The 27,928-nt window shown below is 41.0% G+C and overlaps 1 protein-coding gene across 16 annotated transcripts in view; it reads left to right on the top strand.

Moving 5' to 3' along the window:
• The window catches only part of PHLDB2 (pleckstrin homology like domain family B member 2), a 113,235-nt gene that overhangs the window by 27,743 nt on the left and 57,564 nt on the right, over positions 1–27,928 (top strand). For all 16 annotated transcript variants that reach the window (XM_043538488.1, XM_043538495.1, XM_043538490.1 and 13 more), the window contains 2 exons: positions 3,841–5,165; positions 24,240–24,623. In XM_043538488.1, the coding sequence (XP_043394423.1) occupies positions 3,841–5,165; positions 24,240–24,623 (1,709 nt within the window). The remainder of the gene's footprint in view (positions 1–3,840; positions 5,166–24,239; positions 24,624–27,928) is intronic.

The raw sequence follows: 27,928 nt of genomic DNA, 5'->3' as shown, positions 1-27,928 counted from the left end.
AAGATATATTAGATTTGGAAAAGGTACTATATAGAGAAAGGCAACAAAGATGATCAAGGGTATGGAATGGTTTCCATACGAGGAGAGACTAAACAGATTAGGGCTATTCATCTTAGAAGAGAGTTGACTAAGGATGGGGATATGATAGACATCTATAAAATCACGAATGCTGTGCAAAAAATGAATGGAGAAATGTTATTTACCCTTTCCCAAATACAAAAACTAGGGGTCACCCAATGAAGTTAATAGGCAACAGGTTTAATACAAACAAGAGGAGGTACTTTTTCACACAGTGCACAGTTAACCTGTGGAACTCATTGCCATGGTGTGTTGTGGTGGCCAAAAGTATTACTAGGTTCTAAAAAGAATTAGATAAGTTCATGGAGGATAGGTCCATCAATGGCTATTAACCCAGGTGGTTAGGAATGCAACCCCATGCTTGGGAGGACCCTAGCCTCTGATTGCCAGAAGCTGGGAGGGACTAACGGGGGTGGATCATTCCAACTGCTCTATTCTGTACACTCCCCCCGAAGCTCTGGTACTGGCCACTGTTGGAGACAGGGTATTGGGAAAGATGGGCCATTGGTCAGACCCAGTATGGCCATTCTTATGTTCTTAACCACTAGAGGAGACCATAACTTTAGCAATAAGAAAACAGACTGCACTGTGTGCACATGATGAATAGGGATGAGGTAACACTTTCCAGTTCATTGATTTCAGTTGGAACTGCAGGTACTCAACTTCTCAGAAAATCAGGCCTATGACCAGTCCTGTGCTTGTTATACCAATAAATTAAAAACCAGCAGGATCTTATTAAAGGGAAAAAGGCAAAATACCACATTTATTGTGAATACAGAAAGAATCATAGTAAGCAGTTAGTTATAGCTATAATATTCCATTCAATTTCATATTTATTCACACATTCATTCATACACACACACACACAGGTTCTGCAAGGTTGTTTCATAGTTACCAGCCTTTAGAGTTGCTCATGCCAAGCCACTGGCCAGGTGGCCTGGACATGAGGAGGGAGCAGGGCCTTGTCAGATGCTCATCTGATGCTCCTGGAAGTTGGTTTGCAGAATCAGACCCCAAAGTTCTCACTTTCTAGAGTCCATTTTTATAGGAATTTCTTCCTATGCCAGTCTATGGGAATTGCTTCATCATGCTGTTGTTGAATCAATCAGCAGACAGCACATTCCTGATGGCTCCGTGCTGCCAGATGTTATCTTGTTCTTTGGTTCTCCCATCCTTGAGGCTGTTGGATGGATTCCAGTCTGCCCTCCGGGGGTCCTCTGGTTATTTCCACTTGACGCCTTCTTCAGCCGATGGACACTGGATTCTTAGGCTGGCACCTCCCTGATCATTCAGTTATTATCCACACCAAGCATCCATCCACATACATCCTCTATCTCGATTTTAATCACAGTTGTTAATACAACAAAAGGGCGGGGAGTCTTTGGGTGCTGTTTCTGTGGTTACAGAGTATTGCTTTGAGTCTCTATCTGTGTGAATTGCTTTGAGAACAGACTCTGTCTTAGAATGTACTAACGCAATTAGCAGCTTGCAGGTTTCACACATAGAGGGAGAGAAACAGTACCAAAAACCAAGAGACCTCTTAATTAGTAATACCCTGGAATTTAAACTATGGGGAATAATCAAACTCATTTGTGATTTTAATACAGAACTTCTTTAATATGATCCAACATGCTCTCACCACAAGACCTTGGTTGCTCCGAAGGATAATTGCTTCCTTAACTTCAAATACACGGCTAATTCCTTGATTTAGCCTGCCAAAGAGCTGCTTTAAAGGTTTAGTGAGACGTTTTACATCAGTCAAGGCCTGAGTTCAAGCCCCCTCAGCACTTTGTGTGTTTCTGGCAGTGGTTGATGCTATCACTGACAGAAGGAGAGCAGGAACTGCATTCCTTTCATTGCTTTAAGTACCAGTGATTTGCTTTCTAACAGGGGAAACTCAGAACTCTTGGGCTGAAATTTGGATCTTGATACGTAACTGAACAAAAAGTGATTTTTCATCTCGTGATCTATGTATTTATAGTTTGTAATTCTGAACTATTGTTCTACCACGGACATGGGATGTTAAACAGCTTTCTGTATTTATAACAACCTTGGATTCCCCTTTAATGAAGGCAAGGTGGCTAACTTCATATTTTTTTAACATCTTAAAGACTATAGTGCTTATAGAGAACTTTTCATCTTTCAAGTGCTCTACAAACATCAAAGAACTAAGCCATAATACCCTTGAAAAATAGGTTGTATTCTCATTTTACAGTGGGGGAAACTGAGGCAAGGGGTGATTTGTCCACATTTATATAGGACCTTGGTACAAAGCCCACTGAAGCAAATGGAAGCACTCTCATTGACTTGAGTATGGACCAAGCACATAGTTAATAGGTTGCACTTAGTATCTCTGTGTCTCAGTTCTATGTCTGTAAAATGGGATTAATTTCACTTTCCAACCTCACAGGAGTTTTGAGAGGATACATAAATGAAAGATTGTGAGTTGCGCAGATTCTGTAGTGATGGGGGCTATATATCTACCTAACATAGATAGATAGGGGTAGGACTAGAATTCATGAGTTTGTGTCTCCTTCTCATGTGTTGTAAACCAGTTCTCCACCTTTTTGGGCTCAGGACCCATTTGTAAATGTTCGTGGCCTGTTTCCACCCAGTGAATAGTCTTGGGTGGAGACCCTGGGGTGGTTTCAGTCAGATACTGACCCCCAGAGAGTTGGGTCCTGCCCAGCACTCACCCCACAGTGGTATCTCCTGTAGCCCCTGTGCTGTGGGGCTTGCTGGGATTGGATCTCCAATCCGGGTGTTGCAACCTCCATGGTTGCAGCGCCACTCAAGTTTGGGCCCAGTTCTCGACTGGACCAAATTTGTCTGAGTGGAGTTGTGACTTGGCTCATGGGGTTGCAGTGCCAGACACTCAAATATGGCCTACCCGGATTCCCATCATCATAATGGCTGGGCTAAACCTGAGTGGTACTTAGAGTGACCAGGTGTCCCAATTTTATAGGGACAGTCCCGATATTTGGGGATTTTTCTTATGTAGGCACCTATTCCCCCCCACACACACCCCAGGTCCTAATTTTTCATACTTGCTACCAAGTGGTTCTGGGATCTGCGAGACAGCAGGGAGGTGAGCCCAGCCCGCCCTGTTGGACAGTAGCCACTGGAGCTGCCCCACAATCCTTTGAAACATTCCGACAATCCAGTTTTAGGTCCCGACCCACAGATTGAGAAACCCTGTTCTAAACAATGAGGAGTCCTTGTGGCACCTTAGAGACTAACAAATTTATTTGGGCGTAAGCTTTCGTGGGCTAAAACCCACTTCATCAGCCATGCATCTGATGAAGTGGGTTTTAGCCCACAAAAGGTTATGCCCAAATACATTTGTTAGTCTCTAAGGTTCCACAAGGACTCCTTGTTTTTGCTGATACAGACTAACATGGCTACCACTCTGAAACCTGTTCTGAAAAACTAGAGTCAGTATTTCTAGTGGGTAGGGCACCAGAACAGGTGTCAAGGGATGTTAATTCTTTTCCCATCTATGTCACTGATATGCTATGTAACCTTGGGGAAATCGCTTGACTGCCCTCTGACTCAATTTCCCTCTCTGTCAAATTGGGATTATAAAATTTACCCACCCACCTTTGTAAAGTGTTCTAAGATATGTAATTATATTATTAGAAACAAGTTATTTTTCCATGATAGTTTAAGTATATACGATTATTTTTAACTAATTGCGGGGTGAGGCTTTCTCATGTATTTGCTGAAAACTAATTTTTTCCCCTTTTTTCCTCTCTCTCACAGATTCCAGTAAGATTATGGCAGAGTACAGCCACATACAAAACCAGCTGGAATTACAAAATACTAGTTTAGGAAAAAGCTCTGTGATGAATTCCTTTGAAAATGATCTCCAGGATATTATGGATAGCCTCAACCAGAAGAAATATTCATCGAGCCTTAAATTTAAAACAAATGGGGACTCCTCTGGTTCCTATTTAACGCTATCACAACCTGTGCCAGCTAAACCCAGCCCTTCATCTAGTGTTAAAAATATACACTCCGCTACCAAAATTCAAGGATGTAAACCCTTTTCTTGTGAGAGCCCTTATCTTTCAGATAAAAGTGTCTCCGTAAAGCATATGGGTTCCACTTCTCCATCCTCCAGTGGGTACAGCCTAGGAAGGACAGACTTTGATATTCATGCCAACAGAGAAAATGAAAAACTCTTTGGACATGTGGATAAGTTTCACTGTTCAAAATATAGTCAAAAAAATAAATCGTATGACAATGTCTTCTTCCCAGCAGTGCTGGATGGGAAGAAGAACTCAGGCTCTCTTCTTGCAATGTGGAATGGAAGCTCAGGTAGTGAAATAATTCTTTCACCTGTTAGCAGTTCAGGGGCCGCAAGCATGCCCTCCAGTCCAAAACAAGGCAGGAGGATGAATATTCAAGACCACCTAACTCTTCATTCAAGACCAGTTAAGCATAAGGAGGCCATGCCTGAGACTCTGGGTTCAAGAACTAGGAAGTATTCTGGTGGGTCACTGGGTCATATGGGAGTTTATAGTCGTTCTCTGCCCAGACTGTACAAATCGACAGAAAGCCAGCTGATGCCATTAAGTTTGCCTCCAAGAAACTCTCTTGGTAATTCCAAAAGAAAAAAACACGGAGAAAAAGATCTACCTCAAAGTGCATTAGATGCTGATAATTATCTTAATTTTTCTTCTTGCAGCTCAGGGGTGTCACCATATACGAATTCTGTGTCTGACAGTAATTCCTATGTTAGTTCAACTTTTAGTGTTCCTGCAAGCCCCCGAATGGCCAGGAAAATGCTTTTAGCATCTTCCTTCTCCCATGTTTCTGATGATTTTGATAGATTTGGACTCTCAGGGACAAGCCCCAGTAATTCTTTTCCCCCTGTGGATCTTGACAGAACATTCTCTGTCAGAAGAAACATTTCCACTAGTTCCATGGAGTTTGATGAAACTGACCTGGAAAGCTTCAGACAGACACCTACCTTACGGGAGAGAAAGAACAGTATTAGTTCAATTTCTGGAAGAGATGACCTAATGGACTATCACAGGAGACAAAGGGAAGAGAGGCTTAGAGAGCAGGAGATGGAACGACTGGTAATTTTTCTTTTCCTTTTAGTTTTCACCAGTGTTTAATGCTTGCAAAACTAACTTTTTCAAAGCAAACTGTAAAGACTATGCCGTAGATGCAAAACATCTGCGCCTGTGTTTTGAAATTCAAATACATGACCTTGTGCGCTGGGGCTTATTTACTATGTCAGTCTCTAAAGTTAATGGATATATAGTATGCTGCATCAACATCTCAGATGGTATCATTCAACCATCTGAAAAAAATGTAGGAAACTCACAGAAATTATGGTAGTTCAATCTGTGGGTTCCGCCAAAATATCTATGTACATAAAACCCACAAATTGCCTGGCAGGGATCTAACACTCTTTTCATTTTTTTTTCCAAGTTGATGGCACTGTTTTGTGGTAAACACTAAGTAAAAAAAAAAAACCAAAACCAAATCTATGTCTCCACTATAAGACTTCAGGGTCATGCTTCAATAAACAACAAAGAATCAAACAACAAAATTACCTGATGCTGTATGCCACCATGTCTAGTGAGCACCATTTGCCTTGCTTGGTCAAGACTTTGCCTCCTGAGTATCTTCATCAAAGCATTGATTTCTCTACTTGTTGGTGTTTCTAATGGTCACAAGGCAGGAGGAGGGGAATCATCTCCATTCTATCTATGGCGGGCTGCAGGAAATAACTCCGGGGGCCGCATGTTTCAGACCCCCGATCTAGGCCAAGTTGAGAGCGGTCTCTGGTTGAGGACTGGATTCTGTTTAATTCTTGCCCCTAAATCCTGTGTATTCCTCACCCCCACTCCCGGCCCCAACCTCATTTACATGAGATTCATACCAGTAGAGAGGCATTAATTTCACCATTGTTAGCTATTTAGAGACTCTGAACATATTATATTGTAATAGTATACTCAGAGCTAAAGTCTATTATTATTATTTTAAAAACCAAAGCAAACATTTTCAAAGTTGGGTGCTTAAAGTAAGGTACCTAAATCGATAGTTGGATTTCTAAATGAAACTAGCTAGATTTTCAGAGATATTGAGGGTCTTTGATTTTCATTAAAGTCAGTGAGTGCTGCAAATAGAGTTAGCTCGACAAGTTGGGGTGGCAGGGAAGATCACCATTTTAATCAAATTTTTACTGAAATCCTTTTTGAAATAAGTATTGTCTCCCATTTTTTTACCAGCTTTAGGTATGAGTTGTCAGTGCTTCTGATAATGTGGTGACTTATTTTGGTGCCAGACTTGAAGTGTCCAATGTGGAAAATTTTGGTTTAACATTTTTACTGTGTTAGAACCATTGACTCCTAATACTGGAGTACATTCCAATGAACAATGCTACCAGCTTGCAAGAGGGAGGTACTCCGTCTCTGAAAAATTCAAACCAAGTATGGTGTAGTGGTTTTGTATTTTTAAGAGGAAAAACTTGGATTTTGGGGGGAATGCTTCTACAGTTAGTACTGCTGTTCTCTTGAAAGTAAAATGCCAATCTAAAGATATGTTCTGATTCTGTTTCTAGATGAGATGACTAAATCTTTCCTTTTATTTAGCATTTGTTTCTCCCAGCTCAATACTTCCCCAGAGTACCGGTCCTATAAAAGGAGAATTAGCCTAATGTTTTCTCAACGTGTTAAAATGTGTGAAAGAGTGACTGTTTTAGGTGCTGTATGACTTACACATGAAGGAATTTGCTCCTTCTTGATTTAGTCTTCTCTTCAGCATCCTGCTATGTATTACTTTTTGAAGTTATCCAGTTAAGGATTGGAAATTAGAACAATGCATTTTTTCAGGGATTTGAGAGCTTGAGTAACCACTATAATTAGTTAGCTGAGCCCTGGCAGGAAGTATATGTTTGTAAAAATACCATTTCTTTATACCCTGTATATAAAAGTCAGTGTTGGGTCTCCATGCATTCAGAGACTGATTTTTTCGAATGGGCTGAGAACCCACAGCTCCTTGGGACTTCTTTACTTTTAGCTTGAGTTTGAAGACCTGCTAAATGTACTTAACCCTTCTTCTTCCTGCTTGATGGAATGTGGATTTGTATAGCATGTTTCCTGTGGAAAAGATGATAGATAACCAAAAATGCGTGGTTTCAAAGTAGTGTGTAGAAGTGTGGGTTGAATGGCTTGAAGAGAAATGATTTGGGGAAGTTGGTTTTTGTCCAAATATTTGACCTTTTAATGTGAGGTCAGGTAAGCCAGATAGAATGTGTTCAGAGAGATTCTGGAAATGCAAACATCTGTTTTGAAACAGTAGCTTGCTTTTCAGGTATTATAATACTTTTAAAGAGTCAGTGTAGTTTGGCCCACCATTTTCCTTTGAACTAACCCATTATTTTCTTCTCTTTTTATCTTTATGATTTTTTAAAAAAACATCTGTGAAACTTGCATAATGACAGGTTTCAGAGTAGCAACTGTGTGAGTCTGTATGCGCAAAAAGAACAGGAGTACTTGTGGCACCTTAGAGACTAACAAATTTATTAGAGCATAAGCTTTTGTGGGCTACAGCCCACTTCATCGGACGCATAGAATGGAACATACTGTAAGATGATATATATACACACACACATACAGAGAAGGTGGAAGTTCCCATCCAAACTGTAAGAAGCTAATTAATTAAGATGAGCTATTATCAGCATGAGAAAAAAACTTTTGTAGTGATAATCTAAAGGTGGCAATTTTGCAACAGAAAAGCTTCAAAAACAGACTCCAAGGAAAAACTGCTGAGCTTGAATTAATATGCAAACTAGATACCATTAACTTGGGTTTGAGTAGAGACTGGGAGTGGCTGGGTCATTACACATATTGAATCTATTTCCCTAAGTTAAGTATCCTCACACCTTCTTGTCAACTCTCTAAATGGGTCATCTTGATTATCGCTACAAAAGTTTTTTTTCTCCTGCTGATAATAGCTCATCTTAATTAATTAGCCTCTTACAGGTTGTATGGCAACTTCCACCTTCTCTGTATGTGTGTGTGTGTGTATATATATATCTATATATATATAGATATCTTCTTACTATATGTTCCCTTCTGTGCATCCGATGAAGTGGACTGTAGCCCATGAAAGCTTATGCTCAGATAAATTTGTTAGTCTCTAAGGTGCCACAAGTACTCCTGTTCTTTTATCTGTGAAACTGCTTTTTGTGTTTGTTTGCTTGCTTTTAACTTGCACAGGCTGGTGGAGAATGTTGAAACTGCAGCCTTTGTTAGTCCCTGAATATGAAACTAACTGGTCTGCTTTTACTGTTCACAGAGAGTAAAACACCAAAGTAAACGAACAGCACAAACTGTGAACTGTCCATTTCAATTTCTGGAATAATTTCAGCTTCAGTAATGTAATTCTAATTTTGTTACTCATGTGACAAAGTAATTTGCTTTTTAAGAGCAAGGTTTGGTGTTCTTTCTCTCTTTTTAAAAAAATATATGTATCCATGGGCCAGAGTCCAAACTGGTACATGGAGGTGTCAATCAAACGTTCCTGTGCCAGCCTGTTTCCCTGTCTCATGACGCTGGCTATGTCCCTGATCTTCTCCTCCTCTCTGGATTTTCTGTAATGGGTATGAGTATGTGTGTCATGAGCTGCAGGGCAGGGAAGGCAGCTTTAGGGTTATGGTGTTGTACCAATAAAATAAAAACCAGCAGGATCTTATTAAAGGGAAAAAGGCAAAATAGCACATTTATTGTGAATACAGAAAGAATCATAGTAAGCAGTTAGTTACAGCTGTAACATTCCATTCAATCTCATCTTTATTCACACATTCATTCATACACACACACACACACACAGGTTCTGCAAGGTTGTTATCATAGTAAGCAGTTAGTTATAGCTATAACATTCCATTCAATCTCATACTTATTCACACACACACACACACACACACACACAGGTTCTGCGAAGTTGTTATCATAGTTACCAGCCTTAGAGTTGCTCATGCCAAGCCACTGGCCAGGTGGCCTGGACATGAGGAGGGAGCAGGCCTTGTCAGATGCTCATCTGATGCTCCTGGAAGTTGGTTTGCAGAATCAGACCCCAAAGTTCTCACTTTTTAGAGTCTATTTTTATAGGAATTTCTTCCTATGCCAGTCTATGGGAATTGCTTCATCATGCTGTTGCTGAATAAATCAGCAGGTAGCACATTCCTGATGGCTCCGTGCTGCTAGATGTTATCTTGTTCTTTGGTTCTCCCATTCTTGAGGCTGTTGGGTGGATTCCAGTCTGCCCTCCGGGGGTCCTCTGGTTATTTCCACTTGACGCCTTCTTCAGCCGATGGACACTGGATTCTTAGGCTGGCACCTCCCTGATCATTCAGTTATTATCCACACCAAGCATCCATCCACATACATCCTCTATCTCGATTTTAATCACAATTGTTAACAAAGAGAGATAAATACAACAAAAGGGCGGGGAGTCTCTGGGTGCTGTTTCTGTTGTTAGAGTATTGCTTTGGGTCTCTCTCTCTCTGTGAATTGCTTTGAGAACAGACTCTGTCTTAGAATGTACTAACACAACTAGCAGCTTGCAAGTTTCACACACAGAGGGAGAGAAACAGTACCAAAAACCAAGAGACCTCTTAATTAGTAATACCCTGGAATTTAAACTATGGGGAATAATCAAACTCATTTGTGATTTTAATACAGAACTTCTTTAATATGATCCAACAATGGCCAGAATTCCATAAGAGCTATGCTGATCAAGGTTGCTGAGGAGATAGGCTGATTGGACTTTGCATCTTGGAGGAGTGGAGTGTGGGGAGGTTATTTCAGAATTTTTACCATCAGAAGCCATTGTAAATTCTGGCTGAACTTAGCCCATGTTTTTCAACACATCCCCTCCTTATAACTATGTAGTTTATGAATATTTAAAGGGAAGACCTATGAGAAAAATAAACATTCATAAAATACTTGGCTAAACCTCACATGTTTGAGTATGATATAAACCCCAATACATATTGAAGTTCGAATACAATTAATCATCTGAATCTAAGAAAATCAAGGGGATGAATAGCAGTATTGATTGAAATAATGACTGTGGTAAGGAATTGTACACAAGCTGATAGAGACAAGTTGGTTAAATATTAAGGCCAATCTAGGCAAGTTGATACTTAGGTGCTGTCAAATAGTCATAACCTTGTTGGAGACTGTCTAGTGCTGTTTTAAAGGCAGTACAAGATTTTACCTGTAGGTGGAGCCACATATTTAAAAATTACTATTTGGAATTCTGTAAAATATTGTCCATAGCCCATCTCTTGGTATGGATCTGTAAAGCATACTTTTATCGGTCAAGCAGCCTTTCTGGAAATGAGGAATGTATTCATGAGAGATTTTAATTTAAATGAGCAATGAATTAACAAGTATTATGAATATGGACTTGGAGGAGAACATATTTTAAGAGACTTGTTTCTCTCAGTTTGCTGAATATTTAAACATGGTCAAATTTTATTCTGTAAGCAGGAAATAATACAAAATTAGGTTGAATATAGAAAGCTTGTGTCATCATCATAGTTATGTGTGGCATGTTCATGTGAGTTAAAAAGAAATAAACATAGGTAGGATTCTGAAAGCAGTACAGGGGATTGACCCACATATCATCCATTAAAAATAATTGTAATTAATTTTACAATTAAATTTTATAGAAGATGTCTGCTCAGTCTTCCATACTGCTTGAAATCTCAATCACTTTTTTAAATTTATCACTTAGGATATCGAAGCACTATGTAAAAAACATTAGCTAATTAAGTTTTGCAAACAGCCCTGTGAGGTAGTTGAAGGCTAAATATAGATAATTTCTCCCACTGTTTATATTTAGCAATCTTTGTGGTGTTACAGGGCAGCTGTTTAAGAGCAGTTGAATTTAATACAGGAACAAATAGCACACATCAGGTTGAAGCCACTAGATGCTTTAGATACACAGGATGTAATTAACCCTGGTATCCTGGTGAATTTCCATCTTAGGTAACACCCCTATTTTTGCAAAATAGCACTGTAGAATCTTTAAGGAGGACCTTACTTTAGATCTCTTCCAACTAGATCTCTTCCAACAGACCTAAATAAATGTAAGCGGTTAACTTTATTTTTTCCTGCTCTCTCTCTCTAACTTTATATATACACATGCACACACACTTAGCTTAATTTCTCCAGCCTTGTATTTAATTAGAAGGTGCACTATAGGCCAGAATAGAAATCAATTTCAATGGAGTTACTCTGTTTTTACACAGAGCTTAGAATATGGAACCATATGAGGGCTTCAATAATTTTGGACTCCTACTAGCCTGAATGTGATATGAAAAATAAGTACAAGTGTGCGTGTATGGTTAGGGAAGGAAGGCACCAGTCTGAGCAAAATGCAATATCCTGGTGAAAACCTCAGCCCCTGCCTGAAAATGCTTTAAAAAAAGAAAAAAGGTGGGGAGGGTGAGACTACTAGGATTCCTAGCAAGTGTACTTTCTGCTCAGGGGCTTTATGTTTGCTGGGAAGCTGGTGTTTGATCAATTCAAAGCTCCCCATTTTCCCCACCCTTTTCCTGGCTGCTGGAAGAGAAAAAAAGCTTTCTCTTTGGGTTTGTCTACACTGGGAAATTGACCAGAATAGCTATTATGGAGTAAACAATAGCTCTTCCCAAATAGCTCCCCATGTGGATACACTATTCCAAAATAAAAATCATAGAATATCAGGGTTGGAAGGGACCTCAGGAGGTTATCTAGTCCAACCCCCTGCTCAAAGCAGGACCAATCCCCAATTTTTGCCCCACTCCCTAAATGGCCCCCTCAAGGATTGAACTCACAACCTTGGGTTTAGCAGGCCAATGCTCAAACCATTGAGCTATCCCTTCCCCCCAAATCACTTTATTTTGGAATAAATAGTGTGCTCACAAAGTGTACTGATTATTCTGGAATAAAGTGATTTATTCTGGAATAGTGTCCACATGGAGATCTCTTCTGGAATAGTTTATTCTGCCATAGTTGTTCTGGTCAATTTCCCCATGTAGCCCTCTTCTGTTTAACTAACCTTTCCCCCCTCCACCTTGAGAGTCTCTGTGTGTGTGGGTATGTCTACATAGCATTTTGGAACCTGAGGAGTAAGCCTCCCAGCTCAGGTCAACAGACTTGGTGGTGTTTGTGCTAGCGCTCTAAAAACTCTGTGCAGACAGTGCTTTGAAGTTGCAACTTTGTCACACCCCAATGGTCCCCCGCTCTCTCAGGGTGTCCCCTGGGAAGGCAGATCAGCACTGTATGTTGCTAACGCTGTTGCAAGCATTGCAAAGCATTTTGGGGAGCGTCAAAGGTGTGCAAGTGGGGAGCGGAAGTTTCCTTTACAGGGTAGAAGAGGCCAAAAAGGGGGGGGAAGAAGAAAAGAGCAAAAAACAAGTTAATTGAATACTTAAGCTAGCTCAATCCGAAGATAATACGCTGGCCCCAGCCAGCCCAAGCTCGCAGCTCACAGCCGACATTTGGCTGCGAGCCGAAAAAACTGGGGGCTTAAAAGTTGCCCAAGCAGCCATAAAAAAAAAAAAAAATCCAACTGCACAGACATGCACCTCAAAACAGCAAAGCCAGCAAAAAAACAACAACCCAACAAAGCCCAGGGCTGCAAAATCTAAAACCACAAACAAAACAACAAAAGGTGAAGCCAAGCCAGGCATCCCTGAAGCCGGGGTGTTTGGAGAAAGGGAAAGAGACCACAAAAAGCCGGTTTAAACTGGCACAAAAAGCACCAGGAACAGAGGTCGCGGAATGGAACACCGCCAAAGGAGCCCAGGACTTAAAACCCTCCTAAGAGCTAAAACAATTTGGAGAGCACAGCAGATCCTTAAACAGCCTGGGCCCAGGACAGCACTCCCGTCCACCTCCCTCCCCCCGCCCTCTTCTTCTGATGTTACACCCAGACTTAGCCAGTCTGGTCATGAGTGTGTGAGTATGAAAGTGGGTTAGGGTTTGGGTCATTAATGCTTTCTTTCTTCCCCTAAGTGATGTGGAAGTGTTCCCAACACTCTCTGCTGTTATTTTATTAATAAAGCTTTAAAATTTAGACACTTGGTGTGCCTTGTCATCTCCTCCCCCAAAAAATCCTGTGGCCGCAGCCTAATCAACTGTGGCCCCAGGCAGATTGGTAACAAAAATCTGTCACAGTTTTGATGGAGAATTGCCGGGGGGAGCCCTGCAGAGCGCACCAAATGCTTTGCCCTTGGTATATCATGTTTGCTCTGTCCGGCACTGTTGGTATTGCATGTTAAAAATTTTATAATTAAAGGTAAGCCCTACCCTCAGTCGTAGCATAACAGAGAACCAGAGGGAGGTTTAGCGTTCCTCTCTCCACCCTGGTTGGCGGGGGAATGGTGCAGCTAGGTCTATGCCCGGTTGTAAAAATACCGGGCAAAAAAAAACAACAACTTAAAAATCCACGCTCCAAGCAACAAAAACAATCCCCGGTGCATACACCCCCAGTCATAGTATAACTAAGTTTGAGAAAAAAAAACCTTTAAAGTTTTTCACACAGCTCAAGAGAGGCACTTAAAAAACAAAGCTTTGGAGTTTCTCGCTCAGCCCAAAAGGGACACTTGGAGAGGAGAGCTTTGAAGTTTCTCACTTCGCCCAAAAAAGGCACTTGCAAGGGTGTATGCACCCTTGGTGGAATCGGACCAAGTAATACGAAGGGAGGCTTAGTGTCTCTCTCTCCGGCCCCTCCAAAAAGCGGGGAGTAAGCATCGTAAGCCCCGGTGCCGGCGTAAGCAGCATAAAATCCCAAGTTATTTAAAAAACCTTAAAAATGGTACAAACAGTTTGTAAAAACATGTTTAAAAAACAAAATGGTACAGCTGAGTACTCGGAAGTCCCTCAGTCATGGGCAATGGCATCAATAACGGGTTCAATGCCGGACGTACGGGCATTAGGAAGCGCAAACATGGTAATCCGGCTGCGTGGTCAGCTGGCGTCTCGGAAGGCAGGTGAACCTGATGCCCGAGCCACGGGGGAGGCAGCAAAGAGGGATGGGACCCTGTTGCCTCTTTCAAAGGAGGGTAAAAACCTCTCCCAGCTGGAGAGGGCTCTCACCAAGGTAAAATACAATCCCTGGGGTTCTGTGGCAAAGCATCAAAAAAGTGTGCATATGTGGCAGAATTTATTAAACCTGTATGCCAAGTATAAAAAGCAAAAAAATAAAAATCTAGGGGCAGCTATAAAAAAAAAAAAAAGGTGTGTACCCAACAGGTGGTAAAAATAAAGCAACTAAAAACGCAAATTACGAACCACGCTGCAACACAAACCTGTGCCCAGAACAAAACTATAAACAATTTAGCCAAATTTGCTAAAAAAAAATATATATATATATATATATATTTATAAAAGGGTTCTATTAAAACTTAACTGCCCCAAATATATTTAAAAAATGTAATTTATATACGGCTATAGAAAAACAAAGCAATATATATTACAAAAAAAATGCAAATGTACCATGCTACTTCATTACAATCCTATTAGGGCTCCAAAGGAAGCCACAGTAGGTTGTATTTTCTTTTTCAAATTTTTATATATTTTAAAAGCAAAAATTAAAAGTAAACAGTAATCAAAACTCTAGTAAAAGTTAATTGTGTCCCTTTTAAAACAAAGTCTCTAAGCAGCTAATGGCTTTGAATCCAAAAGCAAGCCAAAAAGCACCTTGTTAATGCAAATTACCTAACTAATAAAAGTAAAAGCCATTAAAACCTGGCCTGCCTATAAAACAAACACAAAAAAATATGGGGGTAATTCCTCTGTTATGCCTGCAACCAGCAAGGGTATTAATAAAAAAAAAATAAAAAATAAAAATTAAACAATAATCTGCCATCCCCCAAAAAATAAAAATATGTTTTTCTTGTCTTTCAAAACAACAAAAAAAGCCAATGCCAGCTAAAAAGCAACCCAAAATACCATAAATCTACTGTCACAATAAAAATTGTTTTTTACGTTCTATGTTTTGTCTTTTGGTGGTGTTTGTCTCATTGCTAGCATTGTTATGTACCAAATGCTGCAAAAAAAACTTCCTCAAATAGCAAACACCGTATTTAAAAAAAAACAGTTTTAAAGCAAAAATTATAAATACTATAAACTTAAAAATAAATTAAGCTCTCTGTCCGAGCTACAGGACAGGCAAATACAAAAACAAATAAAAATTAAGAAAACATACTGCTATATCTATAAAATGTACTAAAATGCAAATACTTGTTTTGTTCACCTTAAAACACAAAATGTTTTAAGAAATATCAAAAAATACTAAGGCTTTAACACATGCTAAAGCAAAAAAAAAAATCACTTTTAATACTTATCAATACAAATAAATGCAGTATGTTTTTAGCATAGTAAGGCCAAACCTTTTAATTAAAAAAAATTATTGTTAAAATCGCACACCAACAAGCTCTAAAGGCAAAAATATATAAAGTTAGCCCACTCCCCATATTGCACATGGGATCCTTCTGGCTACCCCGGAACTCGAGCCAGTAAGCTTAAAAAAAACAAACAAACAAAAAAAAACAATTAAACACCAGAGGTTGTACTGAGTGGACTCCTCAAAAGTGGGTGTGCTTATCCTTGCCTGTTGCTGCAAAGCCCTGTTAAAAACATTTCACTAAAATTCTGTATGTAAAATAAATTAAATAATAATACCAAAATATTATATAATGGGCAATATGTATGTGTTAATTCCTAAAAAAAAGTTTTAAAAAAATTAAAATGTTAGCAACCTGCTAGTAAACAAATGTAAATGTAATTTAAATACTGTGTTTACCAATAATCACATTTACTGTTTGCCACAACCAAAAGTCTCAGCTTTGACCAATAAAAAAAAGCTTTTTAAAACCTGCAAAGCCATATTTTTTTTAAATAAAAAAAAGCCAACCATAAAAAAATCATCATTAAAAACATCTAAAAATAGCAAATTAAAAACAAAATAATACTACAAAAGCTGGGAAAGGCGACCCACAATCTAAACGCCAAGTGGGTGGGTCCGTACTCCATCGTAAACCGCATCTCCCTGGTAGTGTACCAGCTTCAGCTATCTGGTAAATTCAAATGGGAACATGCCAATCAGCTCAAAACATATGCTTCCCCCTAGGTTTCTGGTCATGACGTCATGGGCCTCAGTTATAAACCAGCCACTTGCCTAAACCATCCGGGTTTTCAGCTGTCCATAAAATTATCTAAATAATCATAATTAAAAATACCTCTAAAGGCTCTCCCTAGCTCAAGTGGCCAAAAAGGCCAGAGCCGCAGTGTGGCAGGAGGCTGGAGGAGGGGTGCCTTAAAAACAGTGCATAGTCCGACTAGACACAGCAGGGCCACCGCAAAATACCTGGTGGGTGGCCTCAGACCTCCCCTAAATCCCATAAAAACAAACCCTGTTCCTCCTGTGGTGGCCTAAAATAAAATAAAAAGCCCTTTAGCAATCAATAGCAATTACTAATCTCAAAATGGCTCCTCCCAATAACACAGTTAAGCACTATGTGCTGACCATGGCCACTAACCATCAGCACATATAAATTGCAAAAAGCAACACCTAGCAATTACAGCCTATAAAGCCCCCCCAATAATATATTTAAAAAAAAAAAAGTAATGCCAGGCCACTTTTACAAGGTAAATCAACATACCTGCTGGGAAAAAGAGGCATCAAAATACACCCCCACTAAAGCCCATGTGTTTACCAATACCTCTGCATGTGTTTAAAAACCCACCAACCCTAAGGTGCCTCTTATTTTGCTATTACAGTCTCAGGCACAAAATTTTTCAGTTCATTGGCCTGCAGTTATGCAAAGTATGGTTAATATCTCTCACTATGTTGTGTTTAATATTTCATAAATTGCACCCAATGTTTTCCTGCCCTTGGGACACACCCAAAAACAACTAACTGTGTTCCAGGCTAATGCCTCCTCCTTCCCGGTGTTACAGCACACCTTTAACCAAAAAAAAAAGCTGCATTTACAACCGCCATTCGGACGGGGCATCTATGCCAACAAAAAAAACGTTATGCTATATTACTAATAAAGCCAAAAGCCGCTACTGGCTAATGTATGCAATTGTTGCTGCCCTAACAATTTTGTGTATGTTATATTGCTGTTTATATAAAAAGCCAACAGTAACCCTAGCCACTGTATCAAAAAAACAACAAAACCCTAATTAGTGACCCGTCACGACAAAATGTTGATTTGGGGGTCAAGGGGGGGGAATATCAGACCCCAATGGCCACCCCCTCCCTCAGGGAGTCCCCTGGGAAGGCAGATCAGCACTGTATATTGCTCGCAAAGCATTTTGAGGAGGGTCAAAGCTGTGCAAGTTGGGAGTAGAAGTTTCCTTTACAGAGTACAAGAGGCCAAAAAAAAAAAAAAGCAAAAAAAAAATTAATTCAATACTTCAGCTAGCTCAATCCAAAAATAAAACGCTGGCCCCAGCCAGCCCAAGATTGCAGCTCACAGCCAATATTTGGCTGTAAGCCAAAAAAACCAAGGGCTGAAAAATTGCCCAAGCAGCCATAAAAAAAAAAAAAAAAAAAATCCAACTGCACAAACATGCACCTCAAAACAGCAAAACCAGGAAAAAAAAAAAGCCCAAAGCTGCAAAATCTAAAAACACAAAGCAACAACAAAAAAAGCCAAGCCAGGCGTCCCTAAAGCCAAAGTGTTAACACCCCCCCCCCCTGCAAAAATACCTGGTTTAAACTGGTACAAAAAGCACCAAAAACAAAAGTCGCAAAATAACCCCCCCCCCCCCCAAAAGCCCAAAACTTAAAACCCTCCTAAAAGCTAAAGCAATTCAAAAAGCACAGCAAATCCTTAAACAGCCTAGGCCCAAAACAGCACTCACGTCCACCTTCCCCCCCACCCTTCTTCTAACGTTACACCCAGACTTGGCTAGTCTGGGTCATGCATATGTAAGTATAAAAGTGGGTTAGGGCTTGGGGCATTAAGACTTTCTTTCTTCCCCTAAGTAACATAAAAGCATTCGCAACACTCTCTGCTGTTGTTTTATTATTTTATTAATAAAGCTTTAAAATTTAAACACTTAGTGTGCCTCGTCATCTCCTCCCCAAAGAGATCCTATGGCCCCAGCATAATCAACTGTGGCCCGAGGCAAATTAGTAACAAAAATCTGTCACAACTTGGTATGGAGCTCTGGTTCTGAAGCCTTCCCGTAACGCCCCCCAAGCCTTTGTCTATTATCTTGGGTATATATGAAGCCCAGCCCACATCTCCTTCTCTTTAATACTGGAAGAAAAGCAAGCTAGGGAAATGTGGCCTAGATGAAATTACTGTAAGGTGGGTGCACCACTGATTGAAAGAACCATACTAAAAGAGTAGTTATGAAAGGTTTGTTGTCAGACTGGGAAGGTCTATCAAATGGGGTCCCACAAGGTTCAGTCCTGTCCGGTCCTATTCAATATTTTTATTCATTACTTGGATAATGTAGGGAGGAGAGTATGCTTATAAAATTTGAAGGTGACACCAAGCTGGGAGTGGTTGCAAGCGCTTAAGAGGGCAGGACTGGAATTCAAATGACCTTGACAAATTAGAGAATTGGTCTGAATTCAACAAGGTGAAATTCAATAAAGACAATTGCAAAGTACTTCACGTAGGAAGGAAAAATCAAATGCACAACTACAAAATGGGGAATAACTGGCTAGGTGGTAGTACTGCTGAAAAGGATCTGGGGGTTATAGTGGGTCACAAATTCAATGTAAGTCAACAATGTGATGCAGGTGTGAAAAAGGCTAATATAACTTTGGGGTATATTAACAGGAGCATTGTATGTAATACATGGGAGGTAATTGCCCTGCTCTGCTCAGCACTGATGAGGCCTCATTTGGAGTAGGGTATCCCGTTCTGGCTGCCACACTTTATGAAAGATACAGACAAACTGGAGAGAATCCAGAGGAGAAAAACAAAAATGATAAAAGGTTTAGTAAAAGCTGACCTATGGGGGATGGTGTAAAAACCTTGGCATGTTTACTCTTGAGAAAATATTAGTGAGGGGGATAGGGGACTTGGTAAATCTTCAGATATATTAAGGACTGTTATAAAGAGGATGGTGATCAGTTGTTCACCATGTCCACTGAAGGTAGGACAAGAATTGAGAAGCTTAATCTGAAGCAAGGGGATTAGATATTAGGAAAATTTTCTAACTACAAGGATAGCTAAGCTCTGGAATAGACTTCCAATTGAGGAATCCCCATCATTGGAGGTTTTTAAGAACAGGCGGGAAAAACGCCTGTCAGGGGACAATCTAGATTTATTTGTTCTTGGCTGAGCACAGGGAGCTGGACTAGGTAACCTCTTGTGGTCCCTTCCAGCCCTACATTTCTAGAATTCTATTAAAGAAGCCTTTGCTCTTTCTGTCTTCTGTTTCCCATAAACTCCTGGATCTGTGATTGGGAGGAGGGGGTGTCTCTCTACTACTCTACCCCTGTCTCAGTCTCTCTTTTTGAGTCTTTCTCCCCTTTGAATAGCTCCAGTGCACATACTGTTACTGCTTGATGCACCATGAAGCTGATAAGTTTCTTGTTAGTTTGTTTGCTACTCACAAGATTCTGAAGAGTAGTGGTGGAAACTCTGGTCAGTTTTCAGTCTTCTGCTGCTGCTTGGCAAAGCACTGAGCCATATCAGAGGCATTGAAGCAATCTTGCTTGCTAACAGCGGTAGGCATTTTTGCATTGATTATATCTGGTTCATGTTAACTTGACAATAATTAGAGGTAGAGACTCCATTTCCATATATTTTATTAATGGAATCTTAGGTTCTCCTAATGCCTCTTTCCCTGAAAAGCTTCCTACTTGCTACAGATGACTCGTCAAGTGGATTTTTCAAGTCCTGCCCTGATATCTTGATCTAGCATCACCATTTTGTATTTACATAATTCATACACCTGGCATGTAAATGAGATGCACAGAAAAGAGGAGTAGTTGAAGTGGAGGCCGTGCCTTCCCACTATCCAGTGCTTCATCAGTGCTATCAATGGTGTGAGTGTTAGTGTAATATAGGCACTAGAGTTGTACCTATCACTTTTCACAGCAGATGGCATGGTTAGAGCCCTGCGCAGGTACAAAATTTATATTTGTGGATATCCGTGGAGTTGCAGGGCTCTAGCGACAATGAGGAAGACTGGCAGGGCCATGATCAGCGAGCAGGCCGAGAACCGCAGCAGTGAAAGCAGCACTGCTGCTTGCTGGCTCCTACGAGCGGCGGCCCAACATGCTGCTGCTTCTGCCACTGTGATTCCTGGCCCAGTCACTGGCCGTGGCCCTGCTCGTTGTGGCTAGAGCCCTGCAACTCTGCGGATATCTGCTTTATATCCGCGGGTATCCACATCCGTTGATATACATTTTATATCCACACAGCGCTGTAGGCATGGTGGTTAAAAACACAGGCAAATGGTGTACAGTAGTAGAAAGGAAATTTAAAAAGGAAAATGTATGGAAAAAAGGCTTAAAAGTCTTGATTCGAAGCCTCATGCACCGAACATAAAACAGCACAACCCAATCTGACATATTTTATATTTTCTGGAGTGTGTAACCTGAAAACTAGTATGATACATTCCTTGCATAATTTAGTTTAATATATTGTTATCCACATACCACCTTCTTTATCTCATCAGTTGCTGGGATATTTTCTTGGCTTGCCAGTTGATTTAAAAATTTATGGCTTGAACTGGTGAATGCAGGTGTGTTGGAACTAGAAGAAGTTGGCTGCAAACAAAGTGATGAAAATAGACTACATGAAATAGCATTAGACAGAACTTCCTCTGTGTAAGCCTCTTAATACACTGCTGCGCATTTTGAAATAGAAGTGAGATAACTTATTCCCCTCTTAGTAGTGAGGACAGCAAAAGACACTATTTTTGGTACTGGACATAGGCATTTCTATAACATGTCCTCAAATATAGAAGTTCATCAGAAACTTTCTGAAAAGTGAGAGAGATTTTTGCCCTAATTTTTGTTTTTTCCCCAAGTGCTAGAGCAGGGGCGGGCAAACTTTTTGGCCTGAGGGCCACATCAGGTTTCCAAAATTGTATGGAGGGCCAGTTAGGGGAGGCTGTGCCTCCCCAAACAGCCAGGTGTGGCCCGTCCCTGGTCCCCTATCTGACCCCCCTGCTTTTTGTCCCCTGCCGGCCCCCCTGGGACTCCTGTCCCATCCACCCCTCCCTGTCCCCTGACTGCTCCTGGATCTCCCTGCCCCTGACTGCCCCCTGACACCCCATCCAACTCCCCCTCTCTTTCCTGACTGCCACCCCGGGACCCCTGCCCTCATTCAACCCCCCTGTTCCCCACCCTTTGACCGCCCCGACCCCTGTCCACACCCCCGCCCCCTGACGACCACCCCGAACTCCCCTGCCCTATATCCAACCCCCCCTGCTCCCTGCCCCCTTACTGCGCTGCCTGGAGCACCAGTGGCTGGCGATGCTACAGCCGCACCACCCAGAGCACCAGGACAGGCAGCCATGCCGCCCGGCTGGAGCCAGCCACACCACCGCGCAGCACAGAGCACCAGGTCAGGCCGCGGCTCTGCAGCTGTGCTGCCCGGCAAAAGCTTGCTGCCCCACCGCACCGAGCATTGGGCTAGCGGCGCAGTGAGCTGAAGCTGCGGGGGAGGGGGAACAACAGGGGAGGGGCAGGGGGCTATCCTCCTGGGCCAGGAGCTCAGGGGCTGGGCAGGAGGGTCCCACGGGCAGGACGTGGCCTGCGGGCTGTAGTTTGCCCACCTCTGTGCTAGAAAGAGCTTTCTGCATTGCTAAGACTTGTAAAGATACCTAAAATAACTCTCCCTCCCATCAGCTGACAAAGTGGTAGTTTATCATTGCTCCCATAAGCCTTTTAACGAAGATAAAATGTAGTTGTGGTTTAAAATCAGGTATGTCCTGTATTGACGAGGTGGGAGACCAGAAATATATCCTGTCACTGAAGGGGGGGGATGGGACTGTATGTTCTAATATTGTCTGTCTCATTGCTATCTCTTATGACAATAGTATCAAAGGGCCAGGCCTCACCCAGTGGCAACGGCAAGAGATACATAAATGCTGGAGTTCCTGGCCAGCCGTTGCGCAGTATTTTAGGGACTGGGTTGCCTGCCCTAAAGGTAGGAGCTAGGAGGAAAGGAAGATGAACCTTTTATGGGAATAAGGAGAGGCTTAGAAGGTTGGGGATAGTTGCATAGACTAGATTGCTCGTTGGAGACTGGGGCGTGCGTGTGTGTGTGTGTGTCATAGGTTTGGAGTTGACGTCTGTCTGCTAAATCTGCCATATGCTTTATGGAAGAATGGATAAAAATTACCGTATCAGATCAGGCGAGCAGACCATATAGTCCAACAGCTTGTCTCTGACAATGGTCCCAGTACCAGAGGCTTCAGAGGACGGTGCAAGAAACTCCATCGTGGACAACGTGGAATAAGCTACCCAAAAGGGACATTTCTGTCTCATGCCTGTTGCTTATGCCCTGAAACAGGAAGGTTTAGATCTTTTTTAAAAAATACATACATCTGTTCTCTTTAACAATAACTGTGGATGCTCTCATCCATGTAACTTTGTAGTCCTTCACTGAATCCTACTAAAAGCTAAGTACTTGTTAATTTGTGTTAAGTTTTATTACACTCATGATTTGCTTCAGGGAAACCAGAAAGAATGTCTTGCTCTAACTCTTCTACTTGGTTCTTGTTTCTAATTGCTGCTGACTCAAGTGAGATAGGATTACAAGAAGTTAGCTATCTTGCAAAATCTGATTTTGGATTTACTGCCAGGTAGAATTTGGAAACTGAATAAGCCTGTAGTGGTTCTGGCAGGAGAGAGGTTCAGAGGAGACGTTGTTGCTGTTGTTATTGTTTTTAAATCTCCTGAGTGATAGTCTAGAAGTGTTTCCTAGAGATAAGATGAAAAATTTACAAAAACCTTATTCATTAGTGTTGGTATTAATGCAAAACATGAAGCTGTCTTAATGAGGTTTTTTCCAGTAATATCTTTAAGTAGGCTTATGGTAAGCAGTTTTCCAATTAAAGTTTTTTTTCTCTTTTTTTTAACAAAAGGAACATGAACTTAAGTTATAGTATATTTTTAAAAATCTAATAACTTTGTTCTGAATTTTATGTTAAAAGAAATTATGTGTAACATAACAAATCTGGTTTTGCTTTCTAATAATTTTTAAAAATACTGCAGAGCTGTTCAAAACTTCTGAGGAATTAAATGTTTCTACAATAGCTTGAGCCATGACCTCTTGAAGTCTGTCATAGTTGTTCATATTCTCAATGTTAAGAAAATGGTGTGAGCTTTTATAACTTAACAGTTTGCTGGCAAAGCAATAACCCCCTGTTTTAGGTTCTGTTCCATTTTAGTCAACTTTTGGTCCTGACATATTATTTTCCATCTTAACCTCCTAAGCATCAAAAGTGGAAGTCTCAAGATGTAAAGCAACTTACAAAATTGGTGGGGGAGTGTGGAGAAGAAGGGGGAAATGAAAGTTAATGAAACAGGAAATCCTAAAAAAGGGGAATGATTTCTGTGTAAATTGGTTCTGTGTAAAATCAGCATAATCGTTTAATCTCTGCCAGGAGCATCGCCAAAAGTCCAAGTAGGTTGACATATCTTTTAGGTGGTAAGCTGTGTTGGGCATGACCATTCACGTTTGGGTGCTTTTGGAAATAAATAATAATTATAATCTTTTTCTGTGGTGAAAAGGGAAATTTGAAACTTGAATGTGGGATCATAATCTTTTATGGAGAACAGCTTCTATGTTCTCTATCTTACAACTCACTTTTGACTCAGTTGCTTTATAAATCCCTTTTTATATGATACTTACATATATATTATAGCATTAAATTATTACACTAATTTTACATTAAACTCTTTTCTACAGAAATTATTTCCCATTTTTAGGATTTCTTGCCTCATTAACTTTCGTTTCCTCTGCCACACCATAATTTTATGTATATGTATAAACATATATAATACTTTATCCCTAGATTGGTAAAGGCACATAAGGAAATTTAATGACTTTAAAAATTTACATTAAAAAAAGTGAACCTCTGTGTAGCTTTGACATTTTCTTTGCTTGAAATTTGTATGTTAAGTTTAGCACTGTCTGTTTCAATTACTAGGAGCGACAGCGGCTGGAGACCATCCTCAACTTGTGTGCTGAATATTCCAAACCTGATAGCGATCCTGCTGCTGCTACCACTGTTGCTGATGTTCAAAAAATTAATAAAGAACTGGAAAAACTTCAGCTGTCAGATGAAGATTCTGTATTTGAAGATTCTCAAATGAATCCAGAAACAAGATTTAGAAACCACTTGAAATCGTCAGCAAGTGATTCTGATTTCTCAGAGTGTAGTAATCTCAATCGAAGTGTTGCCACTTTCCTTACCTCTAGAGGGATTAGAGCTGATGAACACTTAAGTGACAATATGAAGACTCCAGCTTTAGCATCTTCTGCCTTCTTGAAGGGTTCCAACGAGTCTTCTTACCTAAGTATCATACCAAAGGTAAGATTCTTGAGAAGTGAACATCACATATTGGGAACCCTTGGTTGAAGTCTTCCAGCTGAATTCAGGTTTTATGGCGGAGATCACAAAGAAAAAGGCTTAAAGATAAGTTTCAGTGAGACAGTACATCTGTTTTGGTCCAGTATTAGTTGAAATGTTGGTGATTTTGTTTGCTATGAAAGCTATGTATTTTATGTACTTTTCCCAAGTGATAAACAGTTCAGGAGGAGGGAGTTTGGTAAATAACAGTATAAAATGATTTAAATAAGCAGCGTTTCAAACGTCCTGTAGACAGCTCGAGTTTTATGAGCAAATTAATGTATAATTGTTGTCAGGTGGAGACTTACCGTTTTAAGTATTCAGGCCTGTTGCCAGAAGAGGAGGAAATCACATAACTTTTCTCCTCCCCTTGACTGAGATTTCTGCCTGCTCTAAGATCACCAGATTTTTTCTGACCAGCTAACCAGAATAGTTTTAAAGGGAGCAGAAACGAATCGCCTGGCTGAATTTACTCCCCCATCCCTTTTTCTTATTTTGAACAAAGCCATTGCGTCAATCAACATGCTGCCTCTTGTGAAGTGTACTGGGACAGTTGACCTATTCACACACCACCAAATCTGTCCAAGGATCTTCTCCATTAAACACCTACTGCTCCTTAAGAAACTGCTACCGAATATTCCCCATTCATTTCACAGTGCAGTCTTGTAAGTTAAAGGGGGTGCTCCTTTTAATAAAATTAATTCCTTAGTGATGTTATTAATATCTAACACTTCAAAAATCAAATTCATATTTTGCTATTCATTATGTCTGTTTACCTTTTGGGGAGCTTTCCTTCAGATAGAACAGTGATAGGCTAATCTTCTACATTTTTGTGTTGTGGTTAGTTTTACTTGTAAGTTCCTTTGCACTGAATATATGTTGTAACTTTCAGTGGTCCTGTGACCAGTTTGCATGGAATGAGCAAATAATTTAGAATAATTTTCATGTAGAGCCGGTTGAAATTCAGAACTTCCATTCCATGGAAAATTCCACCATTTTGAAAAATTTCCTGCAGAAAGGAAATTTAAAAAAAAATTGTTTCAGAAAAATCAAAGTTTTTCTGTTTGTTTTATTTTTAAATGAAATCACAAGTGCCATCCTCCTTCAGCCTCAGACTCCAGGGGCCTCCCCTCCAGACTTTGGAGTTGTGGGAGTTTCTGCCATGGAACAGGAAGCCTGGAAGCCCTGAGAGCCCTGGTTCTGTCAGACCCCTGCCTGTCTATCAAGAAAAGTTCATTGAAACTGAAACATTTCCATGAAACATTTTGGTTTTGATGAATGAGAGTTTTCTGATCAAAAAATGTTTAGTGGAAACATTCCCAGGGAGCTTTGTTTTCATAGTTCAAGCAATCAGGTCTGTGGCCAGAAGAAGAGGAAAGAACTGGAATCGTCCCTCATTCCTTCCTCCCTAAAATGTCCACTGTAATGGAAATATTTCTGTTGGCCTCAGATTTTTAAGCGGGTTGGGGCCTGGGGGCTTACCCTGCTCCACCCACCCGGCCCCAGCAGGAGCACCAGGTGGGCGGGCAGGTGGAATGGGGCAATCCCCTGCACCCTGACCCCATGCCCCGGCTGGAGCACGGGGTGGGCAGAGCAGGGCAAGCCCGCGCATCTCGACTCCACTGCCTGACAGGAGCATCGGGCGGGTGGAGCAGGACAAGCCTCCATGCCCTAACTCCGCACCCCAGCAGGAGCTCTGGGCAGGTGGATGGAGCTGGGCAAGTGCTGGGGCCAGAACAGAGCTGGGGTTGGGGGGTGGGCCTGGATGCTAAGTGGGGTTGGCCACGGCCCACCCATGGCTACGACCCTTCCCCACCCCCGCTCCACCTCTTCCCTCCCCGTTGCACCCCTCCCCCTCCCTCCTAGCGCCTCCTGCACGCCGCTGAACAGCTGTTGCACAGCGTGCAGGAGGCACTGGGAGGGAGGGGAAGGAGTCATTCCACAGCATGAAGGAAGCACTGGGAGGGAGGAGGAGGAGTTGATCAGCGAGGCCAGTGGGCCCGGACATGACTTGCGGACCCTCTGGAGTAACCTCACAGACCCCCATGGATCCACGGACCCCAGTTTGAGAGACCCTGAGATAGATTACATCAGGTTGCAACAGGAATATCTAATCAGTTACCGTATAACTAGATCATCATTTTGTTATTTCAGCAGCTAATCCATTTCAATGCTAACCGTTTAAGGACTTTCAAAATAAAGGAGAGGTCAAGGCACAACTCTTCAGTTTTGTCATCTTAGTCATCACCTCATAGTTGGGGATTTTTCACATTGTCTGCTTGATGGTGGCTCCAGTATTTGATGGTAGCTTTCATGTATTTTCTATCTCTCTCCTTACCCCTTTGTAGTAAGGGCTACATTAGCTTCATTGCATTCAAATATAATTCATGTTTAAGGGTATCTTCTGTTTGACTTGGTTTTGTGCATATATGGGTAAAAGGGGATATCATTTACTTTAAAGAAAAAAAGAGAGGGATGCTCCTCTAGAACTCTTTCTGACGAGCCTTTAGAAATAAGCGTATTTTAAGCAGAAACCAGTTCCCTGTATCTACACCTTAAAATATTGATTCTCTCCTTTCTTTATCTGAAATTTACATTGAAACACTTCATGTGCAAGTTATTATGCTCTTGAAACCTTTCCATGCTCATGACTGTTACTTTCTTTCCATAAATGAAAGTTCCTATTTTTAGTCTCTATTGGGAAGTTGAAATTGAAGATGTTATGTCAGCATTAGCCAAACAGGAAACCGGACAAAAAGAGGCTTTCCTGCTAGGATTACTAGCACTAGTAAGTAAGGAATACCATTCATTCATGGTAAAGTGTGTTCTGCTAAAGGAAGAGAAGAGCAGTAACAGGCACCTGAGTGTTAATGAAATGCAGTTCATTGTTCTCAAATATCAAGGTCAGATTTGCACATGATCTCTTGTTAAAATGTCTGCCCTCAGAATAGTAATTAGGTAGTTGAGTTTCACTGGGTTTTGAAGAGGGCCATATGGTATAGCACTTAAAGCAAGGGACTGAGAGACAGGATCTGATTCTAATTCTGTCTGGAGACAATGAATGAGAGACCTTAAAAAGTAATTTGACCCTATTGCTTCAGCCTTTAGAAAACAGGATAATTTGCAGGAGCACTTTAAAAACTAGCTGCTGTTTTGGAACGAGGCTTTCCTGGGTAAAATAAACTCCCAAAATATCTTTAACATTGCTTTTTATATCTGTCATAATTGTCCAATAAATAATTGAGGCAGGAGAGAGGGATTTTAAA

Source organism: Chelonia mydas, chromosome 1 (genome assembly GCF_015237465.2).
Source record: "Chelonia mydas isolate rCheMyd1 chromosome 1, rCheMyd1.pri.v2, whole genome shotgun sequence".
NCBI classification, from domain to species: Eukaryota; Metazoa; Chordata; order Testudines; family Cheloniidae; genus Chelonia; species Chelonia mydas.
Note: the sequence above shows the minus strand (reverse complement) of the source record. Positions and strands in the feature narration are given on the sequence as shown.